Source organism: Hypomesus transpacificus, chromosome 18, assembly GCF_021917145.1.
Source record: "Hypomesus transpacificus isolate Combined female chromosome 18, fHypTra1, whole genome shotgun sequence".
NCBI lineage: Eukaryota > Metazoa > Chordata > Actinopteri > Osmeriformes > Osmeridae > Hypomesus > Hypomesus transpacificus.
In genome coordinates, this window is record NC_061077.1 from 5046093 (window position 1) to 5063137 (window position 17045).

Consider the following 17045-nt stretch of genomic DNA (forward strand, 5'->3'; position numbering starts at 1 on the left):
ATGAGAACTTTGTATTTCCTGGGATATTTTGGTGATGCTTAAATTGCATTTTAAAAGGCAGTAAGGATGTAGTCTTCAAGAGTTTCCTGTCCCTCTCATCCTGGAATTGTTTAGCTTGGAATTTATTTAGATGTATTTTTGACAAAAGGTCAAAGTGAAGATAGTTACAAAAACACCTTTTATTTTTCAGCTCTTTACACACTGACTAGCCAAGTTGATGTTACTGTAAATGGAGAACCAGTATGGTTGATGTCTAAATTAATCAAAAGGGGAATTTGACAGTATGAAGGAAGCTTTAACTTAAGTCTACAGGGAAATAAAAATCTGTTCAGAGATCAGATTCTGGACTATAACAGGGCAGACTGGTACTTTCCTAGTGTATGACTGTGTACACATGGGAAGATGGATCCGTTTAGTCTTTGCTGGTGCATCTGGTCAGGCCAGAGGCGTTGTTAGACATAAAACTCTAATGGGGCACAGGGCCCTATTCATATACATTTTTTTTATTTCAAGCTTGCATTTGGCAAGCTCAGAAAAGCACGGACATGGAATTCTGCGTGCATCGGTTTGTGTTTTACACTTTTACTAGTGTTGATTGGGATACTGCGTTTATTATTTTCGGGACTATCGATCAAAATTAATGCACTGACACATAAAGTACCTTGTTAAAAGTCCAATTTTTTTACTGGTTTTACTGGGGCACTTACTACGTTTTTACTACGTTCCCCAGTAAAAAGGGTCTAACAACGCCCCTTGGTCAGGCTAAATATTTTCCCTTTGTCTCTTACACAGCCAGCCAATCCTAAAACCCAGCAAAGATAATTTAATAAAAACAACAAAGAAATGTAAACAATGGTGCAGACCGCATGGATTTGAACTGGATCTTTTTTTAAATATATAATGTATAAACTAGTCGAATGTCTGTTTTTATCAGTTGTACCATCCTTAGTCCAGAAAGTCTGGTGTTATTGGGCCAAAGTAGATGTACCTTCCCCTCTGCCTTCAAACAGGCCAGAGTTACCCTGAGAATATTTCTCTAAGTTGATTAGTAAGAACAAACACAACACTAAGTTCCTATTTGATACTGTTGCAAAACTCACTAAGAAAAGTACACTCTGTGTTAGTTCAGATCTCTCTCCCAATGATTTCTTAGATTTCTTTGACCAAAAAATCTATGCAATAAGGGACAAACTACAGACTAGTCCTGGAGGAGTGGCCATCAACACTGATTTTCCCTCTGTACCCAGCATTCTGCATGTTGAGACTCTCACTCACTTTAACCCTATTTCTATGGAAGCATTCATCAAGCTGATAGATTCCTCGAAACCCACTAGCTGCCTTCTCGATCCCCTCCCTGCCAAACTTTGTAGGGAACTTCTCCATATTATTGGACCGCCCATGCTTAGTATTATTAATGAATCTCTTGTAACTGGACAAGTCCCTGACGATTTCAAACAAGCTATTATCAAGCCCCTTCTTAAAAAACCAAACCTGGATCCAGGTTGTCTTAGCAATTACAGGCCCATTTCAAATTTGCCATCTCTCTCCAAAATTTTGGAAAAAGCTGTGGCAAAACAGCTCACTGAGCACCTCTCCTCAAATCAGCTCTATGAACCTCTCCAGTCTGGATTTCGTCTTCACCACAGCACTGAAACTGCATTAGCCAAGGTAGTCAATGATCTATTATTAGCCTCTGACGCAGGCTTTAGCTCTGTCCTTGTTCTTCTAGACCTAAGTGCAGCTTTTGACACTGTAGATCATGAGATTCTCCTGGAACGTATGGAGAACTATGTTGGGATTTCTGGTACTTCACTTCAGTGGTTCAGATCGTATCTATCTGATAGATCACAATATGTCCACTATGATGGTTGCTCATCCAGGAGCTCCATTGTAAAATACGGAGTACCACAGGGTTCAGTTTTAGGCCCTCTGTTATTTTCACTCTATATGTTGCCTTTAGGAAACATAATTAGAAGTTTTGGGGTAGATTTTCACTGCTATGCAGATGATACTCAGCTATACATGTCTATAAAGCCGGGAGAATTTCCACATGCTATGGAAACCTGTGTTTCCGGGTTGAAAACTTGGATGACTGCAAATTTCCTTCTTCTTAATTCGGATAAAACCGAGGTTCAAATTTTTGGTCCGAAAAAACACCGAAATAATTTATCCCATCTAACCTTAGACTTAGACGGCGTCAAAGTATCTCAAAGCCAGCTGGTAAAAAATCTGGGAGTCACAATGGACCCAGACCTTTCATTTGAGTACCATATTAAGCAAATCACCAGAACAGCATTTTTCCATCTACGTAATATTGCCAAAATACGAAAATTCCTCTCAAAGGATGATGCTGAAAAACTAATACATGCTTTTGTTACGTCCCGATTGGACTACTGCAATGTGTTGTTCTCTGGCCTCCCAATTACCTACCTAAAAAACTTACAGCGGGTGCAAAATGCTGCTGCTAGACTATTGACTAAAACTAGAAAGTTTGATCATATAACATCGACTCTTATCTCTTTACACTGGCTCCCTATCCAAGCCAGAGCTGATTTCAAAGTTCTACTACTAACTTACAAATCTCTGCATGGATTGGCACCACTGTACCTCTCCGGTCTCCTTGCACCCTATTGCCCCGCAAGGTCTCTAAGATCTCAAAATGCCGGCTATCTGGTAATACCCAAAGTTAAGAAAAAAACTGCTGGAGGTAGGGCGTTCTCATATAGAGCACCTCTTCTTTGGAACAAATTACCCATCTCAATTAAGGAAGCTGATACTGTCTCGACATTTAAAACTAGATTAAAAACGTTCTTGTTTAGTCAATTCTATGATTGTTAAAGGGAAGTATGTGTGTACTTTCTATGTAAACCTGGGATGTGTGCTTGCCTATGTGTGTATCACATGTAACTTTTAAATTTTAATTATAGCTTATGTTCACATTGCCCAGCTAGATGTTACAAATAAAGTAAACCTGTTACTGTATATTGTTAGTATTATTATTATTATAGTTCCGTTGCTGTATATTGTTACTGTTATAGTTTTTATTACTAGTTGGAGACAACGGGGGACTGGCTGTTTTCATCCTTATTCGTATAAGTATAACCTACTTTAGAGTTCTTTCCCCTGGAACAGATTTCATGTTCCAACTGAGGGGGGCTGTCGTTGTTTTGGTGTGTGGGGCTGCATCAAATACCCTTTTTGCTCTGTTAAATTGCTGCACTAGTCCACACTTGACCGGTGGGGATCTCATTCTATTTTGACTGTAACTGTTAGCTGCTCCTGGCATTCTCTAATCCCTGCTCTCCTCTCTGTCCCCCCCCCACACATTCCCTGTGGTGTGGGGGGTTTGAGCTGTCAGGACCTGCTTGGTCGTCGGTCTGCCAACGCTGAACCAGGTCGTCACCCGGAATCCAGTCTCCATGACGGCCAACAGCGAGTTTCCCGGTCCCATCCAACGTCTATAAAGCCGAACAATGGATTTTGGTGTTTCAAAACCCATTGACACTGTATGACTATGTTTAGCTTGTGTTCTGCTCCTCTCTCTTACCAACCGTCTCTGGAGGAGGGGATCCCTCTCTGAATTGCTCCTCCCAAGGTTTCTTCCATTTTTTCTCCCGGTGGGAGTTTTTCTGGGAGTTTTTCCTTGTCTTCCTTGAGGGTTTAGGTTGGTTGAGGGGCAGTTCTATGGGCGCATGTGAAGCCCTCTGTGACATGCTTGCGTGTAAAAAGGGCTATACAAATAAATTTGATTTGATTTGATTTGATTTACCCCTCTACTCAAAAAACCCTCCCTTAACCCTGCTGTCCTCCAGAACTACAGACCGGTATCACTGCTACCCTTCTTTTCTAAAACAATTGAACGTGCTGTATCTAACCAACTGTCTAGCTTTCTCTCTCAGAACAACCTGCTTGACCCCAACCAATCGGGCTTCAAGAACAGCCACTCCACAGAGACTGCCCTCCTTTCAGTAACCACTGCCCTCCAGTCTGCCAGAGCGGCTTCAAGGTCATCCGTCATCATTCTGCTGGACCTTTCTGCAGCTTTTGACACGGTTAACCACCAGATCCTGCTCTTCAGACTTTCTGAGATGGGCATCACTGGCACTGCACTCCAGTGGATCTCATCCTACCTCTCGGGAAGATCCTACCAGGTCTCCTGGGGAGGCAAACTGTCAGACCCCCACCAGCTCTCCACCGGTGTCCCACGGGGCTCCGTCCTTGGACCCCTCCTCTTCTCTCTGTACACCACCTCACTTGGACCAATCATCACCTCCCATGGCTTCTCCTACCACTGCTACGCCGACGACACCCAGCTGTACCTGTCGTTCCCCCCGACCGATCCGGGGATCTCAGCTAGGATTGAGGCCTGCCTCGCAGACATCTCCACCTGGATGACCGAGCACCACCTCCAGCTGAACCTCGCCAAAACAGAACTTCTCATCATCCCGGCTAAACCCTCCATCTCCCACGATCTGTCAATCACCCTGGGATCTGCGACGGTGAACCCCTCAACCTCTGCCAGGAACCTTGGGGTTACCATGGATGACGAGCTCTCCCTCACGGCCCACATCGCCGCAGTCTCCCGGTCTTGTAGATTCACCCTCTACAACATCCGGAAGATCAGGAGATACCTGTCTGAGCACTCCACCCAGCTGCTAGTCCAAGCACTGGTCCTCTCCAAGTTGGACTACTGCAACTCGCTGCTCGCTGGTCTCCCAGCATGTGCAACCCGCCCTCTTCAGAGGATTCAGAACGCAGCGGCCCGCCTGGTCTACAATCTACCCAGACGCTCCCATGTTACCCCGCTCCTCATCTCTCTCCACTGGCTACCCATCAACGCCCGTATCAGATTCAAGACCCTGGTACTGACCTTCCGAGCAGTGAACGGGACTGCACCCGTCTACATCAAGTCTCTCCTGCAACCATACACCCCCACCCGTCACCTACGGTCTTCTTCAGACAACCGCCTGGTGGTCCCACCGCTCAAGACTGCCCGGTCCCAACACAAGCTCTTCTCCTGCCTGGCCCCCCAATGGTGGAACCAGCTCCCCACCTCCATCAGGGACACTGACTGTCTCCCCACCTTCAAGAAAAGGCTCAAGACGCACTTGTTCCGGGAGTACAACGGCACTTAAGAATGCTTGGCTGGACTTGTTAGTTAGTTTCCTCCGGGATCACAATGACTCTTATTGAGTGACTTGTTGCTCTTTTAGGTTAGATATAACGAAGTTAAGTCTTGTACTCGCTGTGAAATATTTTACTGTTGATTGTTCTTCTACAGGTACAGGCCTGCACTTTTGTGGTTCATGTTGTTTAATTTGTAACTTGTATAACTGCATGCTCTTATGGGTCTTCCCTTTGGCACTTGTTTAGCTTTTCACAATGTATGCTTCATGTTTTGGCTACTTGCAATGTTTGGGACTATCTCGTTGTTATGATCAGTGACCTATGCTCTTTTGTAAGCTCTCTCTTGGAAGTCGCTTTGGATAAAAGCGTCTGCTAAATGAATAAATGTAATGTAAATGTAAATGTTCGCATGTTTTAGTTTTGTGAATTGAATTATAACTCCTTCTCTGGATTGGACTGAAAGAAAACTACCTACCCTGGTTTGATTTGTGCAGGAAATGCTGGTTTTCTTAGTGAGCACTTGAAAACGTCACATGTTTTCTCAGCATAAAGATATGACAATCCATTCATACAGTGGGCTGAGTCTGTTGTGCGTGTGTGTGTGTTTGTGTGTGTCTGTGTGTGTATGTGTCTGTGAGTGTGTGTGCGTTTATGTGCGTGCAAGTAAATTTATTTTACATTTCAACTATTCTTGGTGATGTACAGTACTTATATAATAATGTAACAAACAAACAGACGACAGTTTAACAAAATCATGCATTACATGACAAGACCGTGGAATTTAGGAAGCACTATTTCTCCCGAGGAACATCAAAAAGCAGGAGGGAGGTCCTAACACAGCTTTTCAACTGGAGCAAGCTCTCTGTAAACTCTACACAGCGCAGAAGGAAGCAGAACCCCATCCCACGGTGCCAGTTGTCTGCATCTTGTTTCTAGTTTGGGAAAAAGGGCTTCAATGTTTGTGACTCAGGAGTGGGGGATTCTCTTCTGTCCTTTCCAAGCCAGATGACCCTCTTGGTACCTTCCCTCATTCAGTGTCCGACCAAGGTGAGTGAAACCGTTACCCCCATGTTGTACCTCCAAGACATACTACTAACAGTACAATTGGATCACAAAAAGGCATTGATCGTCTGTGCACTGGTTTCAAGTTGAATATGTAATTTTTGCAGTGCAATATCATGACAACTGTTAATATGTATGTGGTGCATGTGATTAGTTTGTCTCGTTACAAATGAAATTAATTTAAAATGGCCTACATGTACAGGTAATACATGACAGATATCAATGTAATATGGATGGCATGGAATAGATCTCTGACATTATGTGACAGAGTTTTATACAGTATAATTGATTGTATTTAATTAAACATGGCTGGGTTTCATACATTATTCCACACAAGGGTCAAACATGACAAGTCACAGTTCTAGCATTAGCCGTAAAGCTTTAACATTTATAACATAACAAGCTTTTAAAGCATGTTTTTAAAACATCGTATTGACTTGTGAGTCCTCATGTTAAGAAAGATACATTTTTGCATTTGTGTCTTAAAAAATACAAATGACATGTTTGATAAATATTATAAAATCAAGAAAGTGGAATGTCATGACAAATTCAATAAACAAACTTTTTGGGCTGAATTTAGGGATGCTAAATATTGCGTTTTTTTGGTAACATCCTGTTATGCCTACATCAATCCCTTTTCAGATGATGTCAACAAAAGTTTATGTACATAGTTAAAATTACCTTCACAACTGATGATTAGATAAAAAGTTCAGCATTTTTTTTATGTTTCAGGTGAAGTGTCTGAGTGTCATAATATTTCTGAGTTTCTCACTGGCAATGGGTGAGATCCCTGGCCCATGCAGACACTCAATCACTAAGGAGCACATGCTGACCCTCAAACACTTGGTGAGCAGACACAAACATATCAGCATGCACACACGCTCACATAAGAGCACCTAACTCTTGAACACAAACACACAAACACACACGCCTCATTCATTCACTGTTATATATTGATTGTTTTAAGTCCCGGCCTTTTTTTTTCTGTACCCAGATAGATAACCAGCTGAGAAGTGGATGTTGGATAACCTACACTTTCATTGATCAAAAAACTTTGGTAAGGCCACATTGTTTTAATTTTCTTTTTGCTTTCCTTTCCCTGGCTGATTCTCTTCTGCTGTGCCACTGCAGAGTAAATGCTGCTATGTTAAGGCTGCGTTACCATGGATCCTGGACCTTCTGACTGCCCACTTCCAGTACACCAGAGGTTCCGACAACGACAGATATGTCCAGTTGCTAAAATCTCTCATCCACAACATCTATTCTCAGAAATGTGTTCCACAGATCAATGAGGAGCTGGAGGTGCGATATTGCCCCTGAACAGTATACTTGAGTGTTTACAAGGTTCCAAGGAATCTGTTACAGTTTTTTCCGATTGCTTGGAAACAAAAATGTCAAATAACACACAGTTAGTGAAACCTGACACCCGAGGAGCAAAAAAGCAGCCCAGATTTGCACAACTATAGGCACATTCTCAGCCTCTCACTATTTGCAAAATACTACACACAATGTTTTGCAAATAACTAAACACACTTTTCTACATTGGACACATGAATTATGTCACTTAATTGCCTTTTCAAGACACTGCCTTGTAAAATGCCACACGTGAACGAATGGGTCAAACACAGGCATCAGGTGTGCAAGCACCAAAGTGCTTAATTGTAAACATACCAATCATGTGTAAGCACTATAAAAAGGCACCAGGTCAGTATACTTGTCCTCATCAAAAATGGAAGGCAATGTTGCAGGAAGAGGAAGAGAGAGAGGGAGGATGAGCCCATTGAGGAAGAGTGGTAGGGAGAGGGAGAGTTAGACCTGGAGGCCGTAGAAGAATAGGGCAAAATGTACAGTATCTAATGAAATTCAAGCAACATTGGTTGACCATATTGTGAACCATGGGGCAACATTGAGAGAGGCTGGACAGAGACCTGCCCAACCTCAGCAGATATACTGTTGCAACAGTAATTTGGACATTTCGACAAGGACACAGGTGAAAACTACTTTTCTCTACTGTCTCCAGTACAGTAAAATGCAGCCTACTATGTGCACTACATCAGTATATTTTTGTACACATAATCCATAATTGAGTCCATAATTGAAACAATGTACTGTATTTCATATGCTGTATGCTTTGTTCTGTATGCTTTATTTTGTCTCCACAAATGTATTTGCTGTGTTTAGAGTATGTGGCCTACTACAGTATTTGATTTGAAATATGTTCTGATATTCTGCACAAAATTCTGCAAAAAATTCTCCACAGACAATGTGGAGAGTACAGTACATATTTTCATCAGTGAGCAGTACTTGTCTTGTGTGTTGTGTTTGGTCAACATATTCATGCACAAGAGAGCCCTATTGTCAAAATTGTGCATTTATGCATTTCGCAGACACTTTATCCAAAGCGACTTCTAAAAGAGAGCTTTACAAAAGTGCATAGGTCACTGATCATAACTACAAGATAGCCTAAACATTGCGGGCAACCAAAACATGAAGCATACATTGTGGAAACTAAATAAGTCCCAAAGGGAAGAACCATAAGATCATGTAGTTAAACAAGATACAATTAACCAACATGAACCTTGAAAAGTGCAAGGGTGTACCTGTGTGAAAAGAAAAAAAAAAGCAATCTGAAAAAACTGTAACAAGCTTATTAAACATGTTTTCTAAAGAATTTTCCAAAACAGATGAGTAAAAAGCAGTGACATTTTTTAAAGGTCCCATGACATAAAAACGTAACTTTAGGAGGTTAATTAACATTAATGAGTTCCCCTAGCCGGCCTTTGGTCCCCCAATGGCTAGACATTTCAATAGGTGTAAACCAAGCCCTGGGGAAAATGAGAGCTCAAACGCTCGGTTTTGAAAATCCCCTATTTTGACGTCACAAAAGGGAAGGTTACCTCCCCTTTCTCTGCTTTGCCCGCATAGAGAATTTGGCCCACCAATGAAAAAACGAACTACGACCATGCGAGCGCGACATTGGTTTTTCCTGAGACATCATGGCTTGTAAACGACCGAAGCATGGCAGTTAGCCCCACCTCTTTCTTCATCACAGCATTTAAAGCTACAGAGAGAAACAGCGCGTCCTGAGGAAAGCTTATTGTGCGACTGCTCGTAGTGCCTGTAGTTCTGCACCAAGGCTGAATTTCGCGAAAGAGACTTCAGATACAGTATTAGGGGACCACTAAGGCCTATATAAAAGCATCCAAAAGCAGCATGTCATGGGATCTTTAACAAAGCAGATATTTTATTACACATTCTAATTTAGTCTCTTTGTGCACTGTTCAGGACGACCCAGTCAGCTTTGAGGTGACTTTCAGAGAGTCCCCATCAGTAGCACTGGCCAGAGTCCAGGAGATCCTGTCTGTGTACTGGGAGCTGGTAACTACCAGTAACACACCAGTGGACTGGGACTGCCAGAGGGAGTACGCAGAGAGCTCAGAACTTGCTACGCACTTATACACATCACCAACTGAGCTCAGCACACAACTCTCTTCAACAACTGGTGAGTCCTTCTAAGGAACCAAGGCTAAAAAAATCTCCCTTTTATGTTCTGGTAGCACCTGTCCTGGACAATATTGCATAGTTTTAATTAAAAGTTATGAACTGTCCATCCCCCAGTCAGATCTGATATGAATTCAAAGACAGCCTCCCAGACTGGTTCAGAGAGCAACAAGTACAAGTTTGGCTTCATAGTGGTGTCTCTCAGCGGAGGAGGGCTGCTTGTGCTTATTCTCTGCATAATCACACAGCGGGTAATACCAAATAATAACACTAAGAAGCATCTGCTCTGCCAAAGGCAAGCTTTCTGGCAGACCAGAATCTGATTAAGCTAACACAGCAACCTGTGTGTGTTCCTTAAATTTGGAAAAACAAATATTTCTATTATTTAACTGTACTGCTGATTTGATTTTTTTTTTTTTTATTGTTTCAAAACAGAAATACTTTAGTAAGATTAACACATCGCACTCAATATTCACTTCAAGGTGAGGAAATGTACATTATTAGTAATATGCAAAGAAGTCTGAAACAAAATCATTCAGACCTATGAGACCTCTAAATAACACATTTAATTTTACAGGTCACATTCAGACATGTGAAGAAATTAGTGTCCATCTCTGCCTGCCTGCCTGCCTGCCTGCCTGTATACCAGGAGTCCAAACTGCCTCCTTATGTGTTTTTCTGTGTGTCAGTGTGTCTGTCAAACTGCACCCTGTCTGGCTGGCAGTACAACTGACTGAAGTGTTGTTTTGCAGCCTGCCTGCCTGCCTGTCCGCTTGTCTGCCTGCCTGCCTTCTCAGAAGCAACATAATTGAGATGACTGCTCAGACCGGAAGAGATCTGTGAACAATTAATATCTTCATATGCAATCTTTTTTTGTAAAATGTTACGTGAATGTCTGTTGGTTGGTTATCAATATGAAATAAATATGATTAAAACAAAATCACATTACGCTGACAACGATCATTATCTTTTATTTTGACAATCTACTGTTGTTTATTGTTTAAACACAGCTGAATTTTCATCAGAATTTATTTGTATTTTTATTGTGTATTGTGATTCTTTGCCAATCAAAACTCCCCAGTTTCTGTTTAGTTTACTCCCTAATCTGTTGTTGTGGTGGCCTTGACAGAAGAAGGATTCTTCACCACATAATGCATAAGCGCACCAGGCATATTTGAAACAGATCTGTGATCTTTAACATGTCTTCAGAGGTATATCATCATCCTATAAATACACTGTCTGGAACATACAATTTTTTGGGGGGGAGATATATATTTTTGGTGGTTTTGTTATGTATTTATGACAGGGATAGTATGTTTGGAGAGGACAAGAAATGTAGGGAGAGAAAGTGATGATGTGGTAAAGGGTTTGGGCCAGACTCAAACCCAGGCTGCCGTGGAGAGGCCTCAGTCTACATGGTGTGCACATTAGTCCGGTAATTGGATTAATCACAAATCTAGTCAGTACTGCTAATGACCCAGCTGAATATGAAGGTGTTGGTTTTCAGTAGTTTGAATCAGTTATTTGATTCATAAAAAGGGCCATGACCTGAAGTTTATTGAAAGTACAAAATCTGGTTTCATTTTTTCACGGCTTGTTTGTCGTACATTCACACAAAAGTTGATAACCCATTACAAATTACTGCATCCATCTCACAGTAAAGCAAAAAGCATGTTCCCTTCACGTGTTACGAGCCATGTCGGCTATTCAACTTGGTATGTGCACTGACGTGAACTAGGCTTCACTGATTTTCCAATCCGACTCTCTTTACAAGGGTATGGACAGTATTATGGAAACTCCATAATCTGTTCGAGATTAAAGGCAGCTGTCGATGGAAATATGAGCCTTTGATGGAGTCTCAAGTCTCTTCAATATGTGAAGGCTGGCCCAAGACCAGTTTAGTGTTATTTGGAGGGAGCCCATCCTCCCAGCATGTGTTCTTTCGTGTATAAAAGGAAGGAAAAGCCAAAGAACCATGGTTTTGATTTTAAAACAAACTAAAGCATTAGTTTGTGGGAAAATATCATTCCAATTGATCAGAATCGCTATTTAAAAGGTTAATTTCAAGATTCTTTCAACATCATCATAATTTTCACACTGTCAGGCTTCCACTAAAATCATTGGTCTTAATTATTGTCCATACAAATTATTGTTTTGGTGGTTATCATTATTACGGATGTAAGTAACTGTTAAGTGTGTTTTTATACCACTAGGTGGCAGCCAAAACAGCCAACTACTCAAAACTATTAAAATCTTTCACATCTCAGTGGTAAAACATTTAAGATTATAGGGAGAAAGAAATTACACAGCACCATAAACAACACAACTCTTTAATCATAATTCCTAAATGCACAGAGTATTGAACATGATGAGAAGTAGTTAAGAGTAAGTACATTAGAAGTGTAACCCATTAGTTGTATACCCTCAGAAGGAATACGATGAAAATATGGTTATTTTACTAAACATTCATCATCAATTTAAGACATGGAGCTAAGCCATGACGAGTTACAAAATACGTTAGGCTCTATTTGAAGAGAAACAGATGGGATTCTTATAATAACTAGTAACAGAGGCTTACAAGTTATTAACAAGATCCAGGATATGTTATTCAAAAACAGAATAAAATGTACAAAAATAAAGGAGCTACACATCTATGTAGGCAACGAGACGTAGACAGTAGGCAGCTTCAGATGGCACATCTTTGGGACTAATTTGATTGGCATCCAAACGCAGCACCTTCAACTTGGAGTAGTTAGCCATGTCCACCTTAGCACAGAAACTACCCAGAGAGAACTCTGAGAGGGAAAGACAGAGACAGAGAGTAAGTAGTTCTGTACATTTTATTATAAATAAAAGTAATTTATCATGGATTGCTGTGACATAAAGTTATGGTGTAGCTTAGTATATGTATTCCACCACTAGCATTGTACTTAATTGAGGTTATGCTGTCACTTCTCCATAATACGAAATTACATAACAGAGGACAAGGCTAAATATGAAGTCACATACTGTACCTTTGATTTGATTAGCCTGTAGATACAGGTTTTCAAGACTTCTACTGACAATAGGGATCCTCTCCAACTTGTTGTGGGACAGGTCCAGTTCCACCAGAGTGCTGACATTGAAGGTGTTGCGTGGAATCCCTCCATCTGTCAACTTGTTATGAGCTAACCTTAGAAACTGCAGCATAGGATAACTACTGAAGAAGTTTTCCGGCACACTCTCAATATTATTATACTCAAGGTAGAGTTGATGCAGCATTTCTGGGAGATTCCCTGGAATTCTCTTCAGTTGGTTTTTCCTGATGTCCAATATGTTCAAAGACTTAAGCCCCTTGAAAGCTCCCCCAACCTCCTCAAGTGAATTGGCATGGAGATGGAGTTTGGTTAAGTTAGTCATCCCCTCAAAAGAGCTAGCCAGAATCTTTGATATCTTATTGTGGTTTATCCTAAGATCTTTAATAGACTTGGGCAGGTTCAGGGGCAAGCGGGTCAGCTGGTTGTGATTCAGGTAGAGTCGTTCCAGATTTTTAAGTTTGCTGAAAACATTCAGACCCAGTTTGTCAGAGCTGAGTTGGTTCTGGTGGAGCATGACCCAGACCAAGTTTGTGGCGTTGTCAAACACCCCCTCCTGGATGCCTGTGATCTGGTTGCGTTGCAAGTAGACATACTTCATGCGGGAGGGGACATAAGGAACATGCTGCAGGTTACGGCTGTGACAATACATGGCTGTAGGGTAAGTGGAGGGGCAGTCACACTCCAGTGGGCAGTCCTCACCCACGCGGTCCATCCACAGGGTGTCGGGGTGGCGCCTGCGGCCACGCAGGTACCACAGCCAATGGAAGGAGCCGGGGCTCTGGGGAAAGCTGAGGTCCACCAGCCCAGCTACAATCAGCAGCAACACTGCTCGCATGATCACCGCAAATATGAATAGTTATCGATATCCTGTGAATAAAAAAATGGAGACATCATCCAACACATCTATAAACATGTATGTTATTTAAGTATACTATTTGGCAAATAAATAGTACATGTACAGTAACCTACCAGCCTGTTGTATAGAGGTAGTCTCTGTAGCAATGTCTCCCTTAGACTAAAGAGGAGGACTGGTATAGGGTAAACATCCCTTCCTGTCTGTTTTCCTCCAAACGTGCAGCCATAGTCACAATATAACACATATATTTTCCACTCACATGTAGTGTTTTAACAGCAACATATCGCCTCCAGTCATGTCAGTAACAATCTCATCTGGGCTCTGACATGTACATCTGTTATTTAACAGCCTTGTTATTCACTCACTGTGTTGTGCCTTATCATTACCTCAACTACATGGGGTATGTCTTGTTATTTTTTGCTGTATGTCTTTAGGTTACAGTGGAAAGACAGATGGTTCTGAAGGTTTAAATATAGGGAAAACGGCAATGACTGCATGCTGTACTCCCACAACTGTGAGCTTAGGTTGTTATTATGTACGGTTTATGCAAACCTTTTGGCACCCCTGGTCAACATTTCTGTTACTGTGAATAGTTAAGTGATAAGGAGAAAAAATGATTTCCAAAAGGCATAAAGTTAAAGTTGAAACATTATTTACAACATTTTAAGCAAGATTAGTGTCACTTCTATTAGTGTCACTTCTACTGTTATTCACAGTAACAGAAATGTTTACGTGGGGTGTCCATACATTTGCATAAAACTGTTACTCCCTTATGAAACTGAGAAGCAAATGCCAAAGTAAACATGGATACATGATACAGTACATCAACTTTTTTAATGAAATTAATCTGATTTAGTGTTGCACTGATCTGTTAGACTTTCCTTTAAGTACATGACCTACTTGAGCAGTACCTTTTGCATGTCAACCAGTGTTGGTAAGTTCCTCATTCCAGAGTGCTGTGTCTGGCCCATGGGGCACCTCCGGGAAATTATAGGCTTGATGCTGTGAAGAAAGTCAGCCAACTGTCACCCTGTTGATGACAGATGATGACAGATGATCACTATGACCTGCCTAGACTTTCTTCACAACTCTGTCCTTGGGCTCTGCCTCTATTAGACCAAGAACAAATGGAGCCTTAGGCAGCTGTACAGTTGAAAGTGACATACTGACAAAGTGAATTTTCACCTCAAAATCGAATTTAAAGTGAGGTGAATTAAGTGAGTGAGTGAGAAGTAAGTGAGTGATTTAAAGATGTTTAGATTTCAATTTATAATGAAAAAATAATTATAATTTAAATAACTTGACATCTAGTCAGAGCCCAGGGTATAATTTTGGCCAGTTTTACCAGCAGCTGAATGTGTATTATAACACAGCTTTATTAGTATGCATTACTGGATATCATAACAAGTTTCTTTAGCACACTAACCATTAACAGCCTTAGGTCTATAATCATGATATTTGTATTTTGGGAAGTATACCTCCTTTTCTAAGTCCTTTGTTCTCCAAATGTCTTAGCTGACATGTCAGTGATTTGGTACTGGCACCAATGACTGTGTCTGCGGTGTTCCAAATAGGAAAGCTACTCTGATCCACATGACACCAAGCAGGAAGAATGCAGAGTGTTTCCTGATGCACAGCCTTATCTGTTTGGAGGAGAGGGAGCTGTATTAGTGCCAAAGACCAGATGAAAACATGTTGTCCCTGCAAAACATTCCACATTAGACAAAAACATTTTTAAACACAGACATCTTAAGATATTTGTAAATTGCTATAGCATAGGCCTTCAAGGTATTGACTGGTCATTACTTCCACATGGTCATTTGGGGAATAGGATACTATAGATAATCTGGGGTTGATGGATGTGGTACCAAACTGAGCCATAAAAAGTTGAGTGCTGAGATATGAATGCACAATTAAACCACATAACAAGGCACAAGATGACAAAATATTTGAGGGGGTTTATTCCACAGTAAAGGACACTCTGGACACGAGTACAGCAGTTTGAGATGTGCTACATTTTATACTGTACATTTACTCAGTACACCTATTAATAAGCTACAATGATGCTCTGCAACTTACGTCTAGTTATGACTGTCAAACTGGAAGAAGTTCATTCGTACAGCGAGGAGCAAGAATATCTATTACTGCTGTGTGGATGCTGACACTCATCCTAACAGTCCAGTTTTTGAGGAGTGGAGAACCATGTGCAATCAGCATCTATTTGTGTGTTGGACCAGGACTGGCATGGTCAAAATGTCCCCTATGGCCCGCTGAGGGGTGTGGAGATAATGACATTGATAGGATACTACCACCTTGTGGTGATATTGTTTATTCACCGTCTTTACCTTGGACATCTTTAACATGAGATCAGCACACCCACAACTCCAAATCATGCATAGACTCATTGGGAGGTTCGTGTGAAAGGTTAAGCACACAGACCCAACATTAGAACTCTCCCCATTACTCTCAAGGCACTAATTATTTCTAAACAGTAAGTTAAAAAATGAGATCTGCAACGTACGCATACATAACTCTAGGCACACATAGTTAGAGGCATGTTGGCAAAAAAAGATCCGACCCACAGTAAAACCCAATCAAAGCCATCATACGTTTGAAGTCTAAAGTGAAGCAGATTTCATGGCAACAAAACTCCCACCACAAATAGAAAACCTGTACTTTTGAGCTGTGAATAAGTATATACACCGAACGCTGAGGGAGAGACATTCAATTAAACAATTCAAACGTTTCCACAATACTTTCAGAGTGTATATTACATTGTAAATTAATTGGTGGGCAAACTGGTGATAATTAGTAACATAAGTCCTACAGTACAGTATCAAATACTTTTTACAGTAAAGTATTAAATACTCTGTAAGGTATCAATGTCACCAATTATTTGATCAGGAAATCATCTTTCCATTATGCTTCACTACGTGAGTTACTGGCACTGTGTAGGCTGTAAAACAAAAATTATCTCCCTGTGAGGATTAACAAATATATAGTCCTTCAGGGCACATATATCCCCAACCCAATGCATATAATTATTTCTTTGACATTAGTTTTAAAGGACCATCACAGTCATATTAGAGTGGTTTCATTGATATGGTTGTATGGGCCTTGGACCCAGGGCCCTACTATACACAGACCTAGAAACAGGCTGAGAAACATTTGGGCACAAGTAAAAATAAAACAACAGTGAACAGAGCTCGGCTTGATTCTACATTAGTTACAGTGCTTTTGGCTATGCAAGGTTAAACAACACTTCCATAGTTACATCAAGTCAATCCTGTTATGATCAACATCTGATTACTATGGTGACAATTAAATGAACCAGATGTATTTACTTCAATGGCAAGGGGTAAAAAGGGTTCAATTAAGAAGAAGAACAACAAATATATATATATATATGTATGTATATATAT

The 17045-nt window shown here is 41.0% G+C and overlaps 2 protein-coding genes across 6 annotated transcripts; one reads left to right on the top strand and one right to left on the bottom strand.

Annotated features, from left to right (window-relative positions):
- Nucleotides 1-5867: 5867 nt before the first annotated feature.
- Nucleotides 5868-10626, top strand: csf1b (colony stimulating factor 1b (macrophage)). 4 transcript variants are annotated; one of them, XM_047040479.1, is made up of 8 exons: nucleotides 5868-6174; nucleotides 6922-7035; nucleotides 7184-7246; nucleotides 7321-7491; nucleotides 9475-9691; nucleotides 9808-9941; nucleotides 10126-10172; nucleotides 10443-10601. In XM_047040479.1, the coding sequence occupies exons 1-8, from the start codon at nucleotides 6133-6135 to the stop codon at nucleotides 10531-10533; spliced, it is 879 nt and encodes a 292-aa protein (XP_046896435.1). In that variant the 5' UTR covers nucleotides 5868-6132; the 3' UTR covers nucleotides 10534-10601. The 4 variants fall into 4 exon arrangements, with proteins under 4 accessions (XP_046896435.1, XP_046896437.1, XP_046896438.1 ...); XM_047040481.1 differs by having other exon boundaries at nucleotides 10268-10524; XM_047040482.1 differs by lacking the exon at nucleotides 7321-7491 and having other exon boundaries at nucleotides 10443-10626.
- Nucleotides 10627-12005: 1379 nt separating this feature from the next.
- fmodb (fibromodulin b) lies at nucleotides 12006-17029 on the bottom strand. 2 transcript variants are annotated; one of them, XM_047040506.1, is made up of 4 exons: nucleotides 15102-17029; nucleotides 14535-14653; nucleotides 12705-13634; nucleotides 12006-12485 (listed from the first exon to the last, which is right to left on the bottom strand). In XM_047040506.1, the coding sequence occupies exons 3-4, from the start codon at nucleotides 13600-13602 to the stop codon at nucleotides 12334-12336; spliced, it is 1050 nt and encodes a 349-aa protein (XP_046896462.1). In that variant the 5' UTR covers nucleotides 13603-13634; nucleotides 14535-14653; nucleotides 15102-17029; the 3' UTR covers nucleotides 12006-12333. The 2 variants fall into 2 exon arrangements, with proteins under 2 accessions (XP_046896462.1, XP_046896463.1); XM_047040507.1 differs by lacking the exons at nucleotides 14535-14653; nucleotides 15102-17029 and adding an exon at nucleotides 13737-14499.
- Nucleotides 17030-17045: the final 16 nt, after the last annotated feature.

Excerpts from the sequence above, each read along its gene's own strand:
- csf1b (XM_047040479.1), top strand. The coding sequence starts at position 6,133 with ATGACCCTCTTGGTACCTTCCCTCATTCAGTGTCCGACCAAG. Across the intron at positions 7,492-9,474 it reads AGATCAATGAGGAGCTGGAG|GACGACCCAGTCAGCTTTGA; the intron begins GTGCGATATTGC and ends TGCACTGTTCAG. Across the intron at positions 9,692-9,807 it reads ACAACTCTCTTCAACAACTG|TCAGATCTGATATGAATTCA; the intron begins GTGAGTCCTTCT and ends TCCATCCCCCAG.
- fmodb (XM_047040506.1), bottom strand. The coding sequence starts at position 13,602 with ATGCGAGCAGTGTTGCTGCTGATTGTAGCTGGGCTGGTGGACCTCAGC. Across the intron at positions 12,486-12,704 it reads ACAGGCTAATCAAATCAAAG|AGTTCTCTCTGGGTAGTTTC; the intron begins GTACAGTATGTG and ends TTTCCCTCTCAG.